Genomic DNA, 24,266 nt, shown 5'->3' on the forward strand with positions numbered 1-24,266 from the left:
CCGGGCTGTGAGGGGGCGGCGCTTGCGCTGGTGACCCCAAGTGTGCGGCTGAGGAGCGAGGGGCGCCGCCGCTGCCTGCCGGGCCTGTTCCCCGCCCCCTCCCGCCGCCGGGCCCCGCGCGCACTTCCTCCCGGGCCTCCCTTTCGGGCGGGGGCCTCCCGCCCGCCGCGCCAGGCGCAGCGTGGGCCCCGCGTCCGGCATGGCGAGAACGGCAGCTGCGCGCTCCCGCCGCAGCAGCAACCTCCGCCGCCGCGGCTGCTGGCACTAGACCCGGGAAGCCGACGCCTGCGCCGTAGTCCTCGTCGTCCCGCTGCCTCCGCGCCGGCGCTGCGATGGAGTAAGGGCCCCGCCGTCCGAAGAGAAGCGTGCCCCGCCTGGACCCCACCGGGCCAGCTCCTGTGCGCGCCAGCTCCACCCGGAGGTGCCTCCGCGGCCGGACATGATGCTCGAGCGCAGGCCGCCCGCCGAGCCGCGGGGCTAGACCGAGCACCGATCCTGTCCGGAGCACCCAGCCGCGGCCGCCTCGGACGAACTCGATCGCTGATTTCTCTGTCTCTCTTCGGTCTGCTAGTCTCAGGGACGGAGGAGGGGCGCCAGGGCCCCATGTGTGGGAGGATTGCTTCAGCTTCACAAACTTGCATGGATTTTGGTTGCTGCTTTGGCCAGTGGTTCTGTTCAGATTTCTTCCGAATTGTTGCAAACTCGCCATTGTTCCCTGGCTGCTTACAAACTTGGATCCGGAATTTCTTTTCAACCGGGAGCCATTGGTGTCGAAGTGTCTGCAATGAACCCGGTGAATGCTACTGCTCTCTACATTTCCGCGAGCCGCCTAGTGCTCAACTACGACCCCGGAGACCCCAAGGCGTTTACAGAGATTAACAGGCTCTTGCCTTACTTCCGACAGTCCCTCTCGTGCTGTGTTTGCGGTGAGACGCTTCTTTATTGTTCCCCTTGCCCTGCTTGTTTCTAAAGTCCCTTTGGCAGTTGTAACGTGAACGGTTGGCCGGCCCGGTAGTTCGTTTTAAGTGGCGTTACTGTACACGGTCATTAGTTTTGAAACTCGCTCAGGGACTTTTGCCCGGCGTTTCAGAAAGGCCGAGAGCCGTTTTCAGCCACCTTTTGTACGGCGGCTTTAACGTTCAAAACGGTTTTGTTTCGCCTTGACCCATCTTTCTGGTGTTTTATATTTTAAAATATATTTTAAAAAATTCTTCGACGACTTCACACGTATAGCGGTGATGTCTTAAATGGAGTTGAAATGCGAGCAGCATACTGCCTTTTTCTTTTTTTAAGCCACTGCTGCAGGAACTGATTGAATACCAGCGTCATTAAATGTGGTCAAACATTGTTAGGACATATGCACTGCACCCCCAAATTGGTGTTTTTCGGAGGGTGGATGGTATAATCTTGATGCACCTCCACCCAGAGACCTCAGTGCCCCAGGTTCTCCGACAGATGATTTGAAGGTTAGCACTGATCTTATGAAGCTGATGGTACTCTTTAGTTGGTGAGATTTTTACAGATTAGATTTTCTATAGTTTTAAAATGTCAGGTGGCCTGGCAGAGTCGCACTTATTTGCTTGCTTATTTAAGGCAGGTCTTTATGTAGCTTAGGCCGACTTCGAACTAGTGATCTTCGTGTCTCTGTCTCTTGAATGCCGGTATTTCAGGCATGCACAGCCATGCCCGGTTTCAGAGGATTATTTTTAGATTTTTTTTTTCCCCAAAGGGTATTAGCCCCTGTCGGTTACAATACTTAATGAATCGTAAGAGATGAGTGAAACTATTGTCTAATTGGAAAGTGTTTAAAGGGTGATCACTCGTCTTAACTGGGCACATACAGTATTTGACATTAAGAAAACCAGAACCATTACCCTCTGTCGCTCTTGAGACACCTAGAAAATGAGACGTTTCCTATAGAGAGCAAGCAACAAGACAGGCACTGATGACGGACTCCACTTACTGTGCTTATTGGAGGTTTCATTAACCCAGGCGTTCTGTTCAGTCAGAATTCAGACATTGAGGTACTTGAAGTGGAGAAGAGCAATTTTTCGATGGTAATGACTTAACCATAGAAATGGTTTTTAAGATTAATCCATCATTTTTTGTATAGCTCAGGGCAGGGCACTGAGGGGTGCCGAAAGGGTGGAGATTGGGTTTTTCCTGTTAGGTACTTAACTTCATAATCGTTTAAGCAACCAAGTGATTAAGCACTGCCATGCCGACTAACAGACATGGTACTTTTATAGGGAAGCAGTCACTTAGAGTGGATGACTTAACCGCCTTAGGCCTCAGCGTCTTGGTGTGTAAAGTGAGGGCTTAGGGCTAGGTGCTGAGTTAGTTTGCTTTCAGTTTAGATAAAACCTAGGGAAGTGGACCGAGAGGAGAGAATTTGCTTGGTTTAATGGTACTCTCTCTTGCAGTCTCACTTTTAATTTTTGGTGGTGCAGGTCATCAAACTCAGGGCCTACTGAAGAGCTCTCTGCCTCTGGGTTTACTTTATAGAGCATCTAAGATTGAGGCTGTGATGTGGACTCAACTTCTCCCTGACATTCCCCCCTTTGTTTTTCGGGAGGATCAATAGGTTTATTGGAGTGGTAAAGTAGGGGAAGGACCGGTCAGTAAGGTCATGGCCATATTATTCTGCAGAATAATACTTAGTAAAGGCATTGTCAGCTAACACTTGAAAATATGTTACCCTCTTTACCAGATGGGCAGGTCTTACCTCTGCTAGAAAATGGTGATTTGGATGGTGCTTAGGTGTTTGGAACTTTGAAACCTTATTTTATTTTTTGCATTGCTGAGTGGGGAACCCAGGGCTTTCAGCATGCTAGATAAGCATCCTACTGCTAAACTAGATTCTTTCTGAGACATGTTTCACTACTTATACTAGGCTGGCCTCAAACTGGAGAAGCTCCTGCCTCAGCCCTCTGAGTCAAGGATTCTTGGTGTGTTCCACCATGCCAGGTGGGATTTTAAATTATTCAGAGGTGGTTTAATTAGACATGGCCTTAATAATTTAAACATGGATTAAAAAAAGACATTAAATATAAAGCTACAGTAAAAAGATTATATTTATGTGTTTGGCTGTTTTGTCTGTGTGTATGTATAGACACCATGTGTGTGCTGTGCCTGAGGAGGTCAGAAAAGAGTTGTATCCCCTGGGAATGGAGTTACTATTATGAGCTGCCATGTAAGTGCTGGGAGTCAAACCCAGGTCCTCTGGAAGAATAGTTTATGTTCTTAACTGCTGAGCCTTTTTACTGGCCCTGAAGTTACACATAAGAAGCCTATCTGTGATCTATTTAATACTCAGTCTTGGCTACACAATGATTTTATGACTGTGTAACTTAGTGATTATTCTCTTTGGTTCTTGGCTCCTTTCTTTTCATATTATGGAAAAGGTTTGTGGGTTCTACTTACAGTTGGGTAGCCTTTAATGACTTTGTTTTTTGTTTTTTTTTTTTTTGTTTTTTTTTGTTTTTGTTTTTTGAGACAGGGTTTCTCTGTATAGCCCTGGCTGTCCTGGAACTCACTCTGTAAACCAGGCTGGCCTCGAACTCACTCTGCCTCCAAAGTGCTGGGATTAAAGGCGTGCGCCACCACTGCCCAGCCCTTTAATGACATTTTGATAATAGAAGTATTGATCTAAGTTTTTTCCCTGTGCCCCACAAGCCCATGATTATCAAGAAAAAGAGGAATTATTTTTATTCAGCTCTAGTACTACTTATTTTTGTGCCAGGTACAATCCTATGTGTTTTTTTTCTCAGAAACAAGCTCATTAATAATATGTGCAGTTTTATGAAAATAATAAATGTGAAAATTAAGTTTAATTCTATTTTGGTGCTGTAAATAGGATGTTGTATTTGTGGTCCATTTTCTACAGTCAAATAGATGGCCTTATTTTGTTTTTACCCTTTTAAGCATATTATTTGTATTTTTCTTCCTTATATTTCTTCCCCATCTTCTGGGGTTTGAACATGGGACCTTGTGCATATCATATACATGTGTAGTTGACTAGCTGCCCTTGAACTCGTGACCTTCCTTCCTCAGCCTTGTGAATACCTGGCACTACAGTCCTGCACCAGTAGGGCCTGGCTTCTCCAAAGTTTCTTTTACCTTAAGATAATGCTCATTTTCTGTAAAGTTCCCAAAACTCATTTGTTCCCTTCTGTGAATGTTCCTTGCTCACTCAAGCAAAAAGTTCTTTGTCTTCTGAACCTCTGTAACCCTTTGTTCCAGTTGTCATGCTACTTAACAGTTCCTTTCAACTCAGTTTTTTATAGTTATCTTAGTTTTCTGGTGTATATAAATATTTCTGGGAAATATTGTTTATTGTACATTTCTGTGCTGCTCCTTTGCTGCCCAATGAGGTGAGGGAAGGAAGGGAGAGAAGGGAAAAGCCCTATATGTTCTGCAGGTAGATTCATGCCTGGCTTTTCTACTTTTCTTAGTTAGGGCACCATGACCATGGCAGCTCTTATAAAGAGAAACATTTAGTTGGGGCTGGCTTACTGGTTCAGAGGTTTAGCACGTTAGTGTCATGGCAGGAAGCATGGTGGCCGAGCAAACAGACATGGTGCTGGAGAAGGAGCCAGGGGGTTCTATATTTTGTTCTGCAGAGGGAGAGAGAGGGAATACACACACACCACACACCACACACACACACACACACACACACACACACACACACACACACACACGGTCTGGCTTGAGCTTCTAAAACCTCACAGCTTTCCCCTGGTGATACACTTCTGCTCCAACAAGGCCACACTTACTCCAACAAGGCCTTAAGTCTTTATCTTTTCAAAATATTCCACTCCCTTTGAACCTATGGAGTCCATTTCTATTCAAACTACTGTACTACTGAACACAAGTTGCTTTAAAAATTGCTTTAGTTTCCTTTTTCTGCTTTTTCCTTAAATTTAGTTATGTGTGGGCTTATTTTTTTAATTTGTTTTTTATTTTATGTGCATGTGCCTGAGTGTGCATATGTGCCCCAGGGGCATGCAGGTGCCCTAGGAGGTCAGAAGAGGGGATTAGATCCCGTGAAATAGAGTTACAGTTTGTGCTGGGAACTTAATCCCAGTTCCTTGTAAAAGTAGCAGGTGCTTGTTTGTTTGAGACAGGGTTTCTCTGTGTATGTAGCCCTAGCTGTCCTGGAATTGGATTTATAGACCAGGCTGGCCTGCCTCTGTCTTTCAAGTGTTGGAATTGAAGGCGGATACCACCACTGCCTGCTAGAAGCGGGTGCTTTTAACTGGATAGCTATCTCTTCAGCTCCTATGGTGGGCTTTCCTCTTCTTTTTAGTTTAAGAGAGGGTTTCACTAGCCCTGACTGGTCTGGAATTTTTATGTAGACAAGGCTGGCCTCTCATAATTGTCTGTCTGCCTCTACCTCCAGAATGTTGGGATTAAATGCAGTGTGCCACTGGCTTAGCTGTAGTGTCTTAAAAAAAAATCAAAAAAATTTTAACTTTATTTTATGTGTGTTTATGTATGTTTTTGCTGCACTAATGTGTTTGTGTGTGTGTGTGTGCACTCGTGTACCTAATATGTGCTCTTGGAGTACAGAAGGTGTTGCCAGATGTTTTATTACAACTGAAATTAAAAGATGGTTATGAGCTGCCATGTGAGTTTTTTTCTGCTTAGTTTTTTCTCTAGCCCCGTCTTGAAACCTTTTACATTTACAGGAACAAATCCACTGAAAGTCTTGGACTGGCATGTACTAAGTGCTCGATATCCCAAGGTTGTTTTTTGTTTGTTTTTTTGTGGTTTGTATGTGTGAGTCGCTAGTATATGTATGCTAATGTGTATATCTGTATTGTGTGCATGCAATGTCTGCTCAGGCCACAAGTGGGTGTTGGATCTTTTGGAACTGGAGTTAGAGACAGTTGAGAGCTGCCATGTGGATGGTGGTAATTGAACCTGGTTCCTCTGCAAGAGTGGTAGTGTTCTTAACTGAGCCATCTCTCCAGCCCCAGGGTGCTTCATAGCCGGTGATGAAAGAGACTGGAAACAGTCAGGTCACTTGTTAAATGTGGAACTTGTTAAATTCGCTGGATTTACAGGTTTGTTTTTTGAAGTGTTAATTAACAATGTTGCTGTTTCTTTTTCAATTACTTTGTATATTTAAAGATCCTGACATTTCTAATGAATGAGATAGCAGTGCTGCAGAGAATTGCTGTTCTTTAGATCACAGGGAGTGGCTAGAACAGTAACTGAGTAGTGTTTTTAAGTGTCAGTTCTAAGGTCTTATTTTTAATGCTAGCTTGGCATTATCAGGTAGTTGGGTTTCTTTTGTTGGTCATACTTGCTGTATGGATTTAAGGTTTTTGTAAACTTGTCAGTCTTTAAGTGGTATACATTTGATAAACAGATTAGACTGTTATAACGAAGTTATTGTGGGAGATATTTGTAGTTCTATAAAATAATATGGTCAGATTTGTACTTTGGAATACAAATACTGTCCTGGTACTTGGTAATGAGTCTAGAAACAAAGTGGTTTGGGCTTGCCTTTTAGGTATTATAATTCTTAATAAGCAGGCAGGGCCTAGATTGGAGATTAATATTTTCCACTGACATAGTATGGACATAGTGACCAGAATTGTTTGTTTGTTGTTTTGTATGTTAAGGACTTTAAACTGTACTGACTTTAAACATTGTTTATTAGTGGGCTGGAGAGATGGCTTAGCAGTTAAGAGCACTGGTTGCTCTTCCATAGGTCCTGAGTTCAATTTCCACCAACCACATGGTAGCTCACAGTAATCTATATTTTTTAAAAAAGAGATCTGACGTCCTTTTCTGTCATACAGAAAAGGATATACATGCAAATAGAACACTTACGCATACATAAATAAATCTTTAAAATGTTTTATTAGTGTGAGTGCAAGATATATGTGCATGATGTATGTTTATGGCGTTTGGAGGACAGTTTTCTGGAGTTGGTTCTCTTCATCTGTATGTCGGTTTAGGGGATTGAATTTTAAGTTGCCAACCTTGTATGCAATTGTTAGTAGCTGTTGAGCCATCTTGATATCTCTGAATACTTGCCATCTTTTCTTAGTTTTACCTATTATATGGTGTTCCTGCCTATTACATGGTGCTGTCAGGTGGGTGGCTCTCTGATGGTTGGAGTCTTACTTGGTTTAGTCACTACTATACTCTGTATCTGACTGCTATCAAAAAGTATTCGTTGAATGGCTGAGTGCTTGCATCACTGAAAAGAAACCTTTCTAGCATCATTAACATAGGAAGAATATGCTTTGAGAATGGAAAATCCCTGGGAAAAGTAGACATGTTTATTAGCTTTATGAAGGATGATTTTGATTTTGCTTATTTTTCCATTGTTGGTGAAAGCTGTGGTGGATTCACACTGGATTAAGTAGAGTAATGATGTCAGGTTTGGAGTTTGATTCTCTTTGGGCAGAAATACTTTGCTTTGTGCAACAGCAAACTAATTTCTAAATACCAGGGGACTTCTGATGCGTGTATTGAATATAAAACTATGAGTGGCTTATTTTATACTTTTTTTCTTTTAGAGAAGCTAAATTAAATGCCATCAGAGTAATTAGTTGAATATGTATTACTTGTTTTTAAATTTTAGCTCAGTCTTTTTTTTTTTTAAAGATTTATTTATTTATTTTGTGTATATGAGTACACTGTAGCTGTCTTTGGGTACACCAGAAGAGGGCATTGGATCTCATTACAGATGGTTGTGAGCTGGGAATTGAACTCAGGACCTGGAAGAGAAGCCAGCGCTCTTAACCACTGAGCCATCTCTCCAGCCCCCAATATTATTATTTTGATGTTTTACATTTATCCTTTTTCTTAAACATGAGTTCTTTTTATAATTAGTGTGTTATGCTCTCGAGTCTGGTGGTACATGACTTTAATCCTAGTTCTTGGGAGGTGGAAACAGGAGGACTCAGCACTGGAGACTAGCCTAGGCTACATAGCCTCAGTGCAGTGTGTAGAGTCTGGTAGAAGGCTTACTTAGCATGTGCACCCCTGGGCTCACTGGGTAGTAAGCCCAAGGGGCCTCGTTGTCTACCTCTCCCTGTGAGATGGAAGGTGGGCCCAGCTTTTTATTTGGGTCCTGAAGAAGAAACTCAGGTCATCATGTTTGCACAGCACTTTACTGACTGATCCATCTCTTCAGTTCTACTTTGCTTTTATAAAACAAATTTTAAACATTTATTTTGTATATGTGTTTATGTGCTCACTTACATTTCTCTCCACCATGTGGGCCTTAGGGACTCAAACTCAGGTCTTCAGGCTTGGCAGCAAAATGTCTTCATCAGCTAAGCCATCAGCTCTGTGTGGGTCCAGTTGACTGTGCTGTATGTATAATATAAGTGTATGCTTAATATAAGTGGATTATATTATCTTTTTTGTGTCTGGCTTATTTTACTTGGCATAATGTCCTTAGGTTCCTCCATGTTATATCATGTGACATAATTTCCATTATAAGGCTGAGGAATAATTCTGTCCTATACATGTATTTTGTTTTCCATTCTTCCATAGGTGGGCATTTGGGTTCCTCCTGACTCTTGGCTATTTCAGTGTTATTGTCAATAAGGTTATATAAATACCTCAAGTATTACATCTCTTCTATTTGTAGCTGTACTTTGTACAATTTGAGTTACCTGTAGTCAACCACAGCCTAAAAATATCAAAGGAAAATTCTGAAAAAACACTAATTTATAACATTAAGTTGGTGTTTGTTCTGTCCTGCTCTTCTTCCTACTCTGGATAAACTGTATACTTTGTATATGTTTTATGTATACATTGTATATGCTTTATGTATATACTTTGTATATGCTACCCACCCTATTGTAGTTAGTGGTCTTGATTATTAAACTCACTATGCAAGGTTTCTTACACCATGGTGGTGCTTATATTCAGATAACCCTTATTTTACTTAATAAATGGTTAGAGGAGTGACTAGCAATTTGGATTTTTCTAAGAAAAGCATTAGAAAGATTTCCTTTAAGTGAAAAGGTGAAAGCTTTCAACTTAAAGTTAAAAAACAAGAGCGTTCTTTAATTTTTTTAAAGTTATTTGTTTATTCATTTTTGAGACCAGTCTCACCATGTACCCCTGGCTGGTCAGAAGTTGCTATGTACAGACCAGGCTGGCCTAGAATTGACAGAATTGCTTCTCTTACTTCCCGAGAGCTGGGACTAAAGCTCACATCACTGTATTCTACCAAGCTGGGACTCAAATACCACGACTTTATGGATACTAAACATACATTTTCCCACTGGATATAGAATGTTTAGAGACACACACATACAGAGGGAGAGAGAGGATGTGTGAATGCACATTCCTACACTTTCTATTATGGTATGTCACAGTTATTGGTATGCATTTCTAGGAAAAAAAAAACCAGGTTCAGTATACTTACTGTTTTTCTGGCATTTACTAAGGATCTTGGAACACAGGCTCCAAGAATAAGAGAGAACTAAATTAGACTTTAATGTGAGGTTGATTTATCTTCTCCCACCCTCCTCCCCAGGCAGGGTAGTGCTGTATAGCCCTGGTTGACCTGAGTGCTGGGAGTAAAGGCGTGCACCACCTCCGCCCACATCTGACGTATTTTAAAGGTGTATTTTTATGTCTCTCCTTTCTGTCTCTGTGTTGTATATCTGCATGTGTGTGTATACTGTACATGGGTAGGTACCCGAGGAGGCCAGAAAAGGGTGTCAGATCCCCTAGAGCTGAAGTTACAGGTTGTGAGCCACTTGAAGTGGGTGCTGGGAACAAACCAGTTATCTGGGAAGAGCAGGAAGCACTCTTAACTGCTGAGCCTTCTCTCTTAGTCCATCTGTCTCCTCGATTCTGCCCCTGCAAAGAATTTTTTATCTAGGAAATTTGCTGAACACATCCTTTGAAGCAAAACATGCCTGGTGTAGAATTGTAGGATTCTGGCCATATATAATACAGAAATCTAGGATTAGAAGAGACCAGATGGATGATTCCATCTGATGCATTTCTGAGTCGTCTTCATAGTCAGTTGTTGGTATGGGCTGTCTCTGGATTTTCTTCTTGGAATCACTGAGTTTCAATGCCTGTATATTTAGGGAAATACCAGGTTGTTTTTTCTTGGTGAGAAACCTTTGGTTAAAATTTGTCCTTCAGCTGTTGGCAGGAAGATTGTGTTGTGTCTTTTCTGAGACAAGAAGCATCTTATTGCTTTAGCAGCTTAGTGAGGATTTTTGTGTCCAAAGTACTATCAAGTAATGATACATGAGGCGATCAGCTATACTGGCCTGGACAAAGCATTTTAGTTTGATTGTAAAATGAAGTTTATTAGAACTGAAATTTGAAGCCCAGTCTGGTTTCACATTTGTGTAACTCCAGCTCTTTAGGAGGCTGAGACAGGAGAGTTCAACTTTGAGACTATCTTGGCTACATATGAGATACTGTGAAAAGAGACAGAACTCAGAAGTCTGTTCATGGGTGGTGATGTGTATCTTTAGAGCCAACTGCTGCTTGGAAAGCTGACAGAGAGGTCACTTGAACCTAAAAGGTTAGGACTAGCCTAGGCAATAAAGTGAGAAAGAACTCTGTCTTTAAAGACAAAACAGAAATTTGTTTATGAATTTGAAATTCTTATTGGTTAAAGTAATGTTTTGTTGGTGATTATTTCAACATGTATAGTTCATATAAAAATGAGCATTCTAAGAGCCTTCTGGAAAGCATTTAGGCCATGCAATGACAACAGTTTTTTCATGTTAAAGCACCATTGGATGGAGTCTTAAGGGCTCCCTTCTTGACCATGGGAGTATGTCCTCCTTGTTTGTCCTGAGTCACACCAGCCTTTGTTACCACACCACATCCACACACCCCCTTACCTTACTTGACTGACCTTGTAAGTAGTTGGGTTTGTAATTCAGAAGAATGAAGAGTGTGTGTGCTCTTGACACTAGTCCATAACATTTCTAATGTTGAAACCTGAATTATTTTGTGAAACCTTGTTACTTGGATAAGGAAAAGAATTGCTTATCGATCTGTTGGCCAGAGAACACTTTTTTCCTAGTCAGTTAAAATGTCTTCACAAAAGTTGGTTAATAGTATTCAGATCCTCTCTGTGCTTTTACTGATTTCCTTTGGTTTCCCCAGTTAATGAGCATTGCAGTCCATTACTAGTGCTTTCTGATTGTCTTCAGAGTGTTAACTGTTCTTGTCTCAGGTTTTTTGTTTTTTGTTTCCCAGAGTTTCTCTATATAGCCCGGGCTGTCCTGGAACTCACTCTGTAGACCAGGCTGGCCTCGAACTCAGAAATCCACCTGCCTCTGCCTCCCAAGTGCTGGGATTAAAGGGATGCGCCACCACTGCCTGGCTTTTTTTTGTTTTGTTTTGTTTTTAAAGATTTATTTTACTTTATGTATATGAGTACCCTATCACTGTCTTCAGACACATACCAGAAGAGGGCATTGGATCTCATTACAGATGGTTGTGACTAATTGCGTGGTTGCTGGGAATTGAACTCAGGACCTCTGGAAGAGCAGTCAATGCTCTTAACCACTGAGGCATCTCTCCAGCCCTTGTCTCAGGTTTTTTGAAGCTCTATTATTAGGTATATTAAGCACTTTTGAACATTATACATAGTCTTTTCTCCTCTAGTGTTATTGTTTATTCTGCTGTCTTTAATATTTGGATTTGTTGTTCGAGATTGGTTTTTCTGCTCATTGTGTCAGGTTTTTATGTTTTGTATATGTGGTGAGATTGACTAGATGTTAGATACTGTCTGACCTTTTTAGTAAAATTTTACTTTGTTACAAATATTCTTAAGCTTTTCTCAAGTTCAGAAATTTCCAATCGAGATCTATGTTAGATTATACTAGATATATATTAGATTACCTTACTTACTCTGGTATCTTTTTTTTTTTTCTTTGTTGGTTTTTCGAGACAGGGTTTCTCTGTGTAGCCCTGGCTGTCCTGGAACTCACTCTGTAGACCAGGCTAGCCTCGAACTCTCAAACTCAGAAATCCGCCTGCCTCTGCCTCCCAAGTGCTGGGATTAAAGGCGTGCGCCACCACCGCCCGGCTTTACGCCAGTATCTTGAAGTGCATTCTCCCAGTGTGTAGTTCCTAGAAATGTTTTGGGTCATACAAGGAGATATTTGGTTCATTTTGAATTGCTTTTTGTATAAGTAGGCTACAGCTTAATTTTACCTGCAGCTTAATTTTTGTTACCTAGTTTCCCTGGTCCGTTTGTTGAAGAAGCATTTTTTTCTAGTGTAAAAATTTGGTACCTTGGTTAAAAAACTCAAGTGTCTGTATCTTCTGAGGTCTCTGCTCTGTTGCATCAGATCGTGTACCTGCTGTGTCAGTACTGTGATGTTCTGCTACTACTGCTCTGTGGTGTAATTTGAAATCAGGTACTGTGTGTGATACCTCCAGTGTTCCTCTGACTAGTTGAGGCCTTTTGTATTTCTCTGTGACTTTTACAGTTTTTAAAATAGTTTTGTGAAGAATGTCATTGGAATTTTGATGAGAATTATAATGAATTTCTACATGCTTTTGGTAATAATGCCTTTAAAATGTCTTAAAGGAGGGGGAGTGCTGTTTGGTGTGCATTTATACTTTGAAAAGAATAAAGGCTATGATTACAGTGTAATATTTGAAGTGTTTACAGTTCTGAAGCCTGTAGTAATAAAAACATAAAATGGTAGTTATGTTACTAAAAACATAATTCCAAATATCAAAGCATTTTTAAGTTTTTATTTTGTTTATGAAACTGTTTATGAATTTACAAACAAAATTAGTTGCTGGGTGGTGAGTGCTCACTCATGCCTTTAATCCCTGTATTTGGGAGACAGCGGCAGGTGGGTGTGAGTTCTAAAACCAGTGTAATCTACAAAGCAAGTTCTAGGACAGCCAAGGCTACACAGAGAAAACTGTCTCCATCCCCTTCCCCCTTTTTTATTTTTTGTCTCAAATACATTACCTAGCAAAAGCTGGCCCTGAATCCCTTCTGTGTTATGGGATTGTGTATGCCACTATGCTTGGCATTTTTTTTATGCTTGGCATTCTTGTCCTTTTTAAGACCTATGGAAATAGTATCTCTAATGATGTAGGCCAGATTGGAGGCAGTTGGGCATTCTGTTGTATTGTTCTTAATCTCTTGAGACAGGTCTTTCTAGACCTGGGAGTTTGCTGATGTCTTGGTCAGGCTTGCTGGCCAGCTCCAGTGACTCTTCTGTTCTTTAGTGTCTTTATGCTTGTGTTGTGTGGCAAGCTTTGTTCTCACTGAGTCATCTCCCCAATCCCCCAAATGTTAAAAGACATGTTTTAAAATTTTACAGGAATTGAATATACATTTTTGCCTGCATGTGTGTATGTGCATTGCTTATGTGCCTGGTGTCCATGAGACCAAATGAGGGTGTCATGCCTTGGAACTGGGATTATAGACTGCTGTAAACTTTTTTTTTTTTTTTTTTTTTTTTGGGGGGGGGGGGGGGCGGGCAACCAAATTCAGGTCGTCAGCAAGAACAAGTGCTTTAAGCTGTTGAGCCTTCTCCACTGGCCTCCTTTATCATTGCACGTTTTTAAAAGCAGATTTTAGAGGGAAAAAACCAAGATACTCTTATTAGAGGAAAGTTACAATTTGTTTTGTTACTGAATTTTATATTATGGTCTTGCACATACTGATTAGTTTTTTTTTTTCTTAAAAAACATTTCATAATTTTATCTATTACACTGATGACTTGTTCAGAAAAATCTCCAGGAATTTTGTTACTGTGAAGGTTTTATGCAAAGAACAAAAACAAGGCTATGTCATTAATGGTTTCTAAACTTTTTGCTTATTAGAATTTGGGAGACCTTTTCTAAAAATGCACATATTGGGCCACATGTCCAGAGACTGTATCAGCTCTGGAGTATGGCAGGTTCCTGTATGACAGGTGACAGCCGTGCAGCTGGAATACTGTTTGTATGAGGTTAATAGTTGCACCTTTAAAATGTATATGCACCAGTAAATTGAAGTAGTGCTATGCTAGTCAAGTTTCTCCATGAGTATAACGATTTGGTTTTAAAGATGGCAAATGTAGTTAAGAGAGGGCAGTAAAACCAGAGTGGTTGCACACCTTTAATCTCAGAGTTCAAGGTTAGCCTGGTCCTCATAGCCAGGTCCAGGGCAGCCTGGGCAGCATACTGAGACACTTGTCTTTTTGGTTTTTCAAGACAGGGTTTCTCTGTATAGCTCTGGTTGTCCTGGAACTCACTCTGTAGACCAGGCCAGCCTCGAACTCAGAAATCCGCCTGCCTCTGCCTCCCAAGTGCTGGGATCAAAGCCGTGCGCCAACACTGCCTGGCGACACTGTCTTAAACAAAAAACAGGAGTGTGGGATGGCAAACCTCCTGATGCAATGGAACAACAGTTTGTAAAGTACAGATCAAAATTGACTGATTATCCAGGTGTGCATCATTTTAATTGTGTATAATGGACAAGCATATATTGTCTTATTGTCAGTAATTAAAGGAAAAAGTATTACTTTGCTAAAATAGGAAAATGGTGGAATAATACAGAACTGCTCTAAGTACACTATAAAAGTCCCATTTGTTACTAAGATAAAAGATATCTGGGAGTCTTCATTAGTTCTTGCTAGAATATTAAAAACGAAGCATGATTTGTTTATGAATCTGTTATCTGTGGTATTGGCTTTTTAAAAAATATATTAATTGCTTGTGGAGACTTATGAACTATTGACTTAACCACCTTGAGTACCAGATGTATTTTGTCATAGTTTTAGTTAAACTCTGTGGTTTGATATTCAGATGTCAGTAAATAGTTTGGCTTTAGTAACAAGCAAAATTGTAGTGCTGAAGTGTTCCTTTTCTTAGTCCTTAATCCTTTGTCAAACTGGTAGGTGTGCAGCCATCACTAGTCCCTCAACACAGTAGTACCTAGTTATTTAAAGTGATGACATACAGTGAACTTAAAAACTTAAACTGTTCAGCCATCTCTCTAGCCTGGAATAGCATCTTAATAAAAATGCATGAAGAACCACTAAGAAAAAAATGACTGCACAATAAAAAGATTCCATGTAGTAGAACAAATAAGAACAAATCTATTAACTGTTCTTCAACAAAGCAGTCATCTTTACAAACAAGTGTATTTTCATCTTATCAAAACTGTGCCTAATACAGTTTTTTGCAGGCATATGTTTAAACCTCTTTAAAGGTGTTTCAGGAAGCAAAATGTATATATATGGAGCTACTATATAAAGAATAAAGAAGACCAAGGAGATGACTCTTGTCAAAATGGTAACCCCACAAAGTTTAAAGTTGGGGTTCCCAAATAAAGCAAGAGCCAGGTGAGCCTAATGGCCAGTATAACAGGAAGACAAAGGATAGTTGAGAGCAACTACTGCTCTTCTGGAGAACCTGAGTTTGGTTTTCAGTGGCCACATTGGACTTCTCCTAACTGCCTGTAACTCCTGGTTTAGGGAATCTGATGCCTTCTTGGCAGAGGTGAGCTTCTGCACCCATGTTTGCACAAATTATTTTTTTTTCTTTTTGTTTTTTGAAACAAGGTTTTTCTGTGTAACCCTGGCTGTCCTGGAACTTTCTTAGTAGACCAGGTTGGCCTTGAATGTAGAGGTTCTCCTGCCTCTGCCTTCAGGGTGCTGGGAGTAAAACTGCATCATCATAGCCTGGTGGGGGAAAAAACCTTTTTAAAAGAAGGAAGATCTCCTTATTGTTTGGAAACTCTCTACTACTTTAATTTGGAGTATACTTTTGATTCTGTAACTCAAAGTTAGGAAAAAAAAAAGGTCAGAAGACACTTTTTTTCTTTAGTTTTTAAAAATGACTTTATTTTATGTACATTGGTGTTTGGCCTGCATGTATATCTGTGTGAGGATGTTGGATGCTCTGGAACTGGAATTAGAGAGTTGTGAGCTGTCATGTATGTCTTGGGAGTTGGTCTCTGCAAGAGCAGCCAGTATTCTTAGTTGTTGAGCCCTCTCTCCAACCTCAGACAATCTTTCCTAAATGATAGAGTGGCAAGTTCTAGCACAAAGCATGACATATAACTGTGCTATGGGAATTATTTACGTAAGTGATAGAGAAAGAAGGAAAAATGTTTTTGTTTGCTTTGTTTTCCAGATAGGATCTAAGTATAGCGTTGATCTTCTTGCCTTTTCTAGTCCAGGGGATGTGTGCAGCCAGGAGACATGCCTAATGTGGCTGGACACACTGCCTAAGCAGTTAATTCTTCATTTTGGAAAAGGGAAAAAAATAAAGGTTTCTAGATTACTAGATTGATTACAAAAAAATTATTATTGTAATCCCATCATAGACTTTTGACTTAGGAGAAATATATTTACTCATCATGGATGGATGATTGATTGAGAACAGGGTCTTGCTATGTAGTCCAGGCTGGCCTCAAACTCCTGATCTCACTTTAGCCTCATAAGTGTTGGGATTACAAATGTGTTCCACTAGACCTGACTTTTTGAGGCCCATGGCTTTCTGTAGCCCAACCTGGCCTGGAATTCACTATGTAACAAAAGGCTGCTCTCAAACACACACACTTTATGTCTCAGCCTCCCTGGTGCTGACTATAAACATGAGCCACAGTGCTTGGCTTCCTTCAGTCTTTAGTGCATGACTTTATATTACTAGAGTGAATAAGATTCAGTGTTGGATATTGTTAACACCTCAAGAGGTTTAGGACTTTTTAACAAGGCCTGTTTAGATTTGTCAGTTTTGATTTATTGCTCCAATATAAACGATTATATGTTTTACGCATCAATCAGTTTTGAATACAGTCTAGGCTATCTGAAATACTATCATTTATGGTAAAATGCTATATGCTAGACACAAGCAGTTTCAACAGAGATTTCAGATGTTGTCAAATGACGTGGAGGTTGAACTTTGTTCTTTATTGGGCTCTTTTGTAGAGAAGGTAACTCTGCCTCCCTCATATGCTGTATTAGTTACTGTTGTATGGTGTGACGATCCACCACGACCAAGGCAACTCTTAGAAAAGCAAGCATTCATTGCGGCTGGCTTACAGTTTCAGAGGTTTATTCTATTATCATCATGGCAGGGAGCATGGCAGCTGGTAAGTGTGGTATCGGAGAACTAGCTAAGAGCTATATTCTAATGCATGAGTGGAGAGAGAAAGACTGACACTGGGCCTGGCTTAGGCTTTTGAAACCTCAAAGCCCGCTCTCAGATTAGCTTTAGGAATTGAGATCATAAAGAATCTAGGCAGAAGAACTCTGTAGCTCCAGTTTCTGAGGCCTAGGGCCAACCTGCCCCTTACATACTTGTTGAGAATCCATTGTCTTCGGATTTTTCCTGCTGCAGTCACTGTCCACTTTTGGCTACTACCTATGTCTGCTTCTCTCTCCCCAGTAAAAGCCTTTTACATCTTGTAGTTGATTATTCATTCTGTCTGTGGTTCACTTTTAGTAATCAAATTATTTTTTATAATCAATGTGGAAATAAGCTAACATTCTGTCAGTGATTGCTACAGATTTAGTAGCAGAAGCAGAGATGATGTTGGATAAGCAGAAATCACTCTAGATTTAGATTAAGGGGCTAGGAATGCAGCTCAGCTGGTAAAGAGTGCTTGCTTAGCTAAGTATGTGAAACATTCTTCAGCACTTTTTAAAGGCAGGCATAGCAGAACCTGCTTGCAATACTAGTACTTGAGAGGTAGGCACAAGAAAATCAGAAATTTTAAATTTCATGCTCTTAGCATGTGGGCTTGAAGACAGCCTGTTGGAGACTAAGGGGAGGCCATGGATGAAAACTCTAGGTTGGGAGTTTTATAGACTCAGCTTTAATTTTTTATTTCTAGTACCTGGCTATGTATTCTATGAAAATCCATTTTGATTAAAATGAGACTACAGGAACAAGTGATTTCCATGGTTAGTCAATCATAAGCCTAATGTTTTATGATTCTGTCATTGTTCTTGTATTAGATGCCAGCTTATTGCCAACTATTATACAAGTCTAAAAGAAATTGTGTCTTTTGAGCAAGGCCTAGTAAGCAGTGACTATAATGTAGTCAGTGCTCCAAGAGGGACACTAAGGGTAATTTTTATGTCAGTTTCAGTTGTTGTCTAGGAATTTGTCCTAGGTGACTTATCTGTTGACATAAAGTTGTTCAGGGCATTTCTTCAGCTCTTTAAATATCTGTAGCAGACTAGTGAGATATTCTGATACCTTTTATTTCTGGTTTTGTTGGTTATTCTTTTCCTCTTTGGCAAATTTAAATTTATCTTTGAAACAAGGTCTTGCTTTATAACAGAGGCTAGCCCTGAGCTACAGATATTGATCTCTTTTCCTTTTGTGGTGTTCATTTGCTTTATCCTGTGTATACTCTGGCTGTCCAGTATAGTGAAAGGAGAAAGGGCTTGAAACTAACTCAGTTTTCTGATACAGATTGCATTGAGATAATATGTTGCCCAGGTTGATGGTAAACTTCTAAGCTTAATTTATCCTTCTGCCTCAGTTTCATAAGTAGCTAAGACTACAAGTGTGTACCACCATGCCTGGTTCAATATAGACTCTTCCCTTGAAACACAGGTCTCCTAAATGTTGATTTTTCTTTCTATTTTTGCTAATTAAATGCTTTCGAATTTCTCTTACGATGTTTTTGACTTACAGATTGCTTTAGGTATTTATTTAATTTTAAGATATTTGGACATTTTCTTGATTTCTTTCTCTTGCTTTTCAATTTTTATTGCAGAGAATGTTTTTTGGGCAGGGTGGGGGAGATGTGTATATGATTTAGAAGGTAAGTGGAACTGTTTTGGGCCAACTATGAACCACTTGAATTGGGAGCTAAGAAACAATTGCTTCTTTGAGAGGAGTAAGGAATGCTGTGGACTGAATCTACCCTTGTATTCTTATTTATAAGTCATTTATAATTTGATAGCTATCTCAAGTTGGGAGACCATTTTTTACCATGTGTGTGTTTGTGTTTGTGTGGTGTGTGCAGAGGCTGTAGGAAAGGACATCAGATGTCCTGTTCTGTTACCATGCTTTATTCTACTGAAATTCGGTCTCTCACTGGACCTGGAGTTGGGAGCCAGCTCCAATGGTGCTCCCCACTATTCTACCCCCTGCTGCTAAAGTTACACAAGTGTGCCACTATAGCCAGCTTTTTTATGTGGTTCTGGGGATTGGAATGCAGCTCCTCATACTTGTGCTGTACATGTTGTTAGCCAGTGCCCTTAGCAGCTGAGCCAACTACCCAGCCCCACTTTCACTTTCATAATCTGTTGCTGTACTGAGGATACCTATGGTTTATAATACAACAGTTCTTTTGAGTTCAGCCATCCAGTATTACTTCCATTTTTCTTTATTGTAATAAGTTTAAACATAATGGCCCACATCTTTGTTTTAGAGGGGAGTTGTTAACTTGAAAAAGAGTCTATTGAGCCAGGCATGGTGGTACACAAGTCTCTCCCACCAACCTGGATCTCCTTCTTTTGAGTCAGGGTCTCTATATAGGCCTTGGCTGCCCTGGAATTCACTATGTAGACCATGCTGTCCTTGAACTTATAGAGAGTCACCTTCCTCTGCCTCTTGAGTGCTGGGACTAAAGATGTGCACCACTGTGTCTGGCTCACATTTCCCCTCATTTTATTCTGTTTTTATGTTTTATTCCTTGTGGAAGATTGTGAATTGAACAAAACTCCTTTCTTTTAATGAATGAGCCCTTACTCCATTGTAGTTTACATTTTGGTCTTATGCTCGTGTATATATAATTACTGTGTTGAAATTTGTACCAGTTCTGTTCAATAAGTTGTCTATTCTTCTGTTGTATTAGTTTGGGGCCTCAGGGGTTTTAAGCCTACACTTCACCACCACACTTTACCTCCTGATAGCTTTTGGAGAGAAGACTGTAAGAAGGTTGGTGCTAACATTTTGTGGGCAAGACCAAAATCCAGGAAGACTGTGATTTGAGATAATGGAATGGAGACTATGTTACAGAAATGAAGTAAGATGTTGACTGTTTCTCCAGTTATCTCTGTATACCCTCCCTTCCAGTCTAGTGAGTAACCAGTTTCAGTCTAAGAGATTAATAGCTGAACCCCCATTATATGAAACTGTATATTAGTTTTGCTAAAATCTGTGCTTTCCTCCTCCTCCCCTTAGGACATTTGCTTCAAGATCCTATTGCACCCACCAACTCTACCTGCCAACACTATGTCTGCAAAACTTGTAAAGGCAAGAAAATGATGATGAAACCTTCATGTAGCTGGTGCAAAGACTATGAGCAGTTTGAGGAAAACAAGCAGTTAAGCATCCTAGTGAATTGCTACAAGAAACTCTGTGAATATATAACCCAGACAACACTGGCACGGGATATAATAGAAGCAGTTGACTGTTCTTCTGATATTTTGGCTTTGCTTAATGACGGATCATTGTTTTGTGAGGAGACAGAGAAACCTTCAGATTCATCCTTCACTCTGTGTTTGACACATTCCCCTTTACCTTCAACTTCAGAACCCACAGCTGATCCTCAAGCTAGCTTATCTCCAATGTCTGAGAGCACCCTCAGCATTGCTATTGGCAGTTCTGTTATCAATGGTTTGCCTACTTACAATGGGCTTTCAATAGATAGATTTGGTATAAATATCCCTTCACCTGAACATCCAAATACAATTGATGTATGTAATACTGTTGATATAAAAACCGAGGATCTGTCTGACAGCCTGCCACCTGTCTGTGACACGGTAGCCACTGACTTATGCTCCACAGGTATTGATATCTGTAGTTTCAGTGAAGATATAAAACCCGGTGACTCTCTCTTGTTGAGTGTTGAGGAAGTACTCCGCAGCTTAGAAACTGTTTCAAATACAGAAGTTTGCTGTCCTAATTTGCAGCCAAACTTGGAAGCCACTGTATCCAATGGACCTTTTTTGCAGCTTTCTTCCCAGTCTCTTAGCCATAATGTTTTCATGTCTACCAGCCCTGCACTTCATGGGTTATCATGTACAGCAGCAACTCCGAAGGTAGCAAAGTTGAATCGAAAACGATCCAGATCTGAAAGTGACAGTGAGAAAGTTCAGCCACTTCCAATTTCTACCATTATCCGAGGCCCAACACTGGGGGCATCTGCTCCTGTGACTGTGAAGCGGGAAAGCAAAATCTCTCTTCAACCTATAGCAACTGTTCCCAATGGAGGCACAACACCCAAGATCAGCAAGACTGTACTTTTATCTACTAAAAGCATGAAAAAGAGTCATGAACATGGATCCAAGAAATCTCACTCTAAATCCAAGCCAGGTATTCTTAAAAAAGACAAAGCAGTAAAGGAAAAGATTCCTAGTCATCATTTTATGCCAGGAAGCCCTACCAAGACTGTGTACAAAAAGCCCCAGGAAAAGAAAGGATGTAAATGTGGGCGTGCTACTCAAAATCCAAGTGTTCTTACATGTCGCGGCCAACGCTGCCCTTGCTACTCTAACCGGAAAGCCTGCTTAGATTGTATATGTCGTGGCTGCCAAAACTCCTATATGGCCAATGGGGAGAAGAAGCTGGAGGCATTTGCAGTGCCAGAGAAGGCCTTGGAGCAGACCAGGCTCACTTTGGGCATTAATGTGACTAGCATTGCTGTGCGTAACGCAAGTACCAGCACCAGTGTAATTAATGTCACAGGGTCCCCCGTAACGACATTTTTAGCTGCCAGTACACATGATGATAAAAGTTTGGATGAAGCTATAGATATGAGATTCGACTGTTAAATCAGTGGGTCTTTAAACCTACTCCTTGGTAGGAAATAGCTACAGTTTTACGGCAGCTATGGTTCTGTTGGTTTAACTTGCCGGAGCTCCTGCATATAGATCACTTGTATCAAGTGTTTTCATTGCTAAGTTATATGTGTTAGTGTCGGGGAAATAGTTTGCAGATAATGGAGGAGTAACCCTACAACTATATGTTCTTAGTTCTTACAGAACCTCATAGTTTGAGAACAAATGCTGATGCAACTGATTTATACAAAATGAACTTTGGCAAGGAAATAACAATAACCTCATTGTTTATGGTCATGCTTTGTGCATAATCAAAGTTGATGATTAAATGTAAGGAAGTGGTATCTAGTCAGTCCATAAAGATTGTGCTTTTTTTTTTTTTTTTTGTGGAAAAGTAGCCATTAGCTTATCAGGAGACTTTGTGCTGCCTTCAGACGCCGCATTGATATTTCTCCTGTTGAAAAGCTGATGTGTCCAGCTCAACCTTTGTGCTGACATAATACCATTTCTGATCATGAAAATTGGCTACTGGCGTGTATGTAGCAGTTCTTAAATCAGCAGTATTATGAAAGAAAATTTCCCCCTCATTAGAATGTTTAAGAAATCTATCTTTTAAAAAAGTGAATAAATTCTGTCAGACCACAAATGTTAAGCTGTTTATGCTTTAAATATTTATGAGTTCAGCCCTCTTTCTAGTTATCTGATTCACTTCTGTGAGAAAATCCTAAGTCCTTTCATTTTGAGCAATGTTCTATTTGGTAAATAAAGTGAAGAGCTGTTTTATTCTGAATATAATTGAATTTATATAGTTCATGACAGAATTTTTAAAAAAATATAAAAAGAATTTAAAAATTGGGTTTTATTGAAAGGAATTTTGGAATAATGCCCCAAATGTGCCCAGATTTATGCATTATACTTATTGCCATTGACAACTTCTTTTCTATTTATTTCCTATTTGCCACAGGCTTTACCTTGAATATGCTCCTTTTTCCCCCCCCTTTCCTTTTTTTAGGGTGCTGTTCAAAATGAAGGCTTCTTTATCAAGGCCTTAATAAAAAATGCCTTTAATGAAGCCTGTGCATTTAGGTAGGTCTAAAGCTCGGAGGATTTTCTTTAGGATGCTCTTTTGCATGTAAAGCACAAGCTGTTTCAGTTTTAATGTACTTCTTCCTATTAACTTTATGGGGAAGATAAACATTCTGTTGACGGGAAGTCTAGTCAGTTGCTTGAAAGAGCACAGCCCAGATTAAACAAGGACTGACTAGGTGTAGAGAGAACCTTGTGATTTCAAAGAGTTGCTGCTTTGGCAGTGCTTATTTTAAGAAAAATACTGCTAGGGAAGTTCCAGTTTCTACTGCATTCACCATCTAGTGAGATCTGATGTGTTGAAGTTGTTTTGATTTGGCACACAGCATGTTCAATGATGGTTACTCGCCTCATAAAGACATGGAGAAGAGTCCTTTGGACACAGAGCAGATGACACCTCCTGTTTTGTAGTGTATCCTGGTGTCATTTTCTGTGGATGTGGTCAGGTAGTTGTTTTGTTGTTGTCATTGGGCTTTTTAAAAAAAAACAAAAAACAAAAAAAATTTTTGGTCTCTTTCGGTGGGGCGGGGGTGGGCTAAAGCCATAGGAAGAAAAATGTGATGTATGTGTCCAGTATGTACGATTTTGTTTTTGTTTTGCAAGAAGAGTTGAACTATTTTTGATAACAAGAGTAAATGGTGGAAAATGCTTCTTAGTTGTCTTGTCTTTATTTGCTTACAAGTTTTGGAATTTTATTTAAATCTTTAAGTGATAGCAGTGTCTTATGAAACATGTATTTACCTGAAATTTGTAACAGTTTTTGTGTTGAACCATATTCCCTGCTATATAATCGTGTAAATCTGTTTTTTATTCACTAATGATCACTGCAGAAATGACTAGAAATGAGATTGTACACTTGGATAATTAGGTTATATTTTGCAAATTTCCCAAACTTTCCTAATATCTTAAAATTCATGGAGTACCTCATTGCTTCCCAAATTTGATCACTTTGTTTGTTGATGCATGGGAGGTCGGCAATATAGACAAAGTGGACATCAGTATGTGAGGACCTTGGTTGTTCTGTAATATTGCCAATGATGAATTCAGGTTGTTTTTAGCACAAGTTTCTCTTTTTTATGCTGGTATTCTCACTGCCACATTTTTGGAAACATGTATCACACCTTAAATCTATCAATAAATGATAGTTTTCTAATTCTATGTTGTAGAATACTGAGGAGTTTGGGATAGCATGTTTTGAATGGTCTGTATTAGCTGGGGGAAAAGAACTTTATTATAGTGCCTTGGTTTTTATATTGTTTTTCTTTATGACATGGGGTTTTAAAAAGTAATGTTGACAAATGAGTTAGCTGTGAAATTATGAAGTGACTGGATTTATCCATCAGGATATGAAATTTCTAAACAAGAAAAACCGACTGCATTTAAATTGGTGTATCATGAATAATACGAGTCCTTGTCATTAGAGAGCTTACAATTTTTCTTTTTGGTTGG

The 24,266-nt window shown here is 40.0% G+C and overlaps 1 protein-coding gene across 1 annotated transcript; it reads left to right on the top strand.

Annotated features, from left to right (window-relative positions):
- Nucleotides 1–271: 271 nt before the first annotated feature.
- Nucleotides 272–23,975, top strand: Msl2 (MSL complex subunit 2). Its single transcript, XM_028788043.1, has 2 exons — nt 272–926; nt 20,134–23,975. Exons 1-2 carry the CDS (start codon nt 785–787, stop codon nt 21,723–21,725), a joined length of 1,734 nt encoding a protein of 577 aa, XP_028643876.1. The 5' UTR covers nt 272–784; the 3' UTR covers nt 21,726–23,975.
- The last annotated feature ends 291 nt before the right edge of the window (nt 23,976–24,266 follow it).

The sequence above is a fragment of the Grammomys surdaster genome, unplaced genomic scaffold, assembly GCF_004785775.1.
Source record: "Grammomys surdaster isolate TR1022 unplaced genomic scaffold, NIH_TR_1.0 125698, whole genome shotgun sequence".
Taxonomy (NCBI): Eukaryota; Metazoa; Chordata; class Mammalia; order Rodentia; family Muridae; genus Grammomys; species Grammomys surdaster.

Excerpts from the sequence above, each read along its gene's own strand:
- Msl2 (XM_028788043.1), top strand. The coding sequence starts at position 785 with ATGAACCCGGTGAATGCTACTGCTCTCTACATTTCCGCGAGCCGCCTA. Across the intron at positions 927-20,133 it reads CCTCTCGTGCTGTGTTTGCG|GACATTTGCTTCAAGATCCT; the intron begins GTGAGACGCTTC and ends TCCTCCCCTTAG.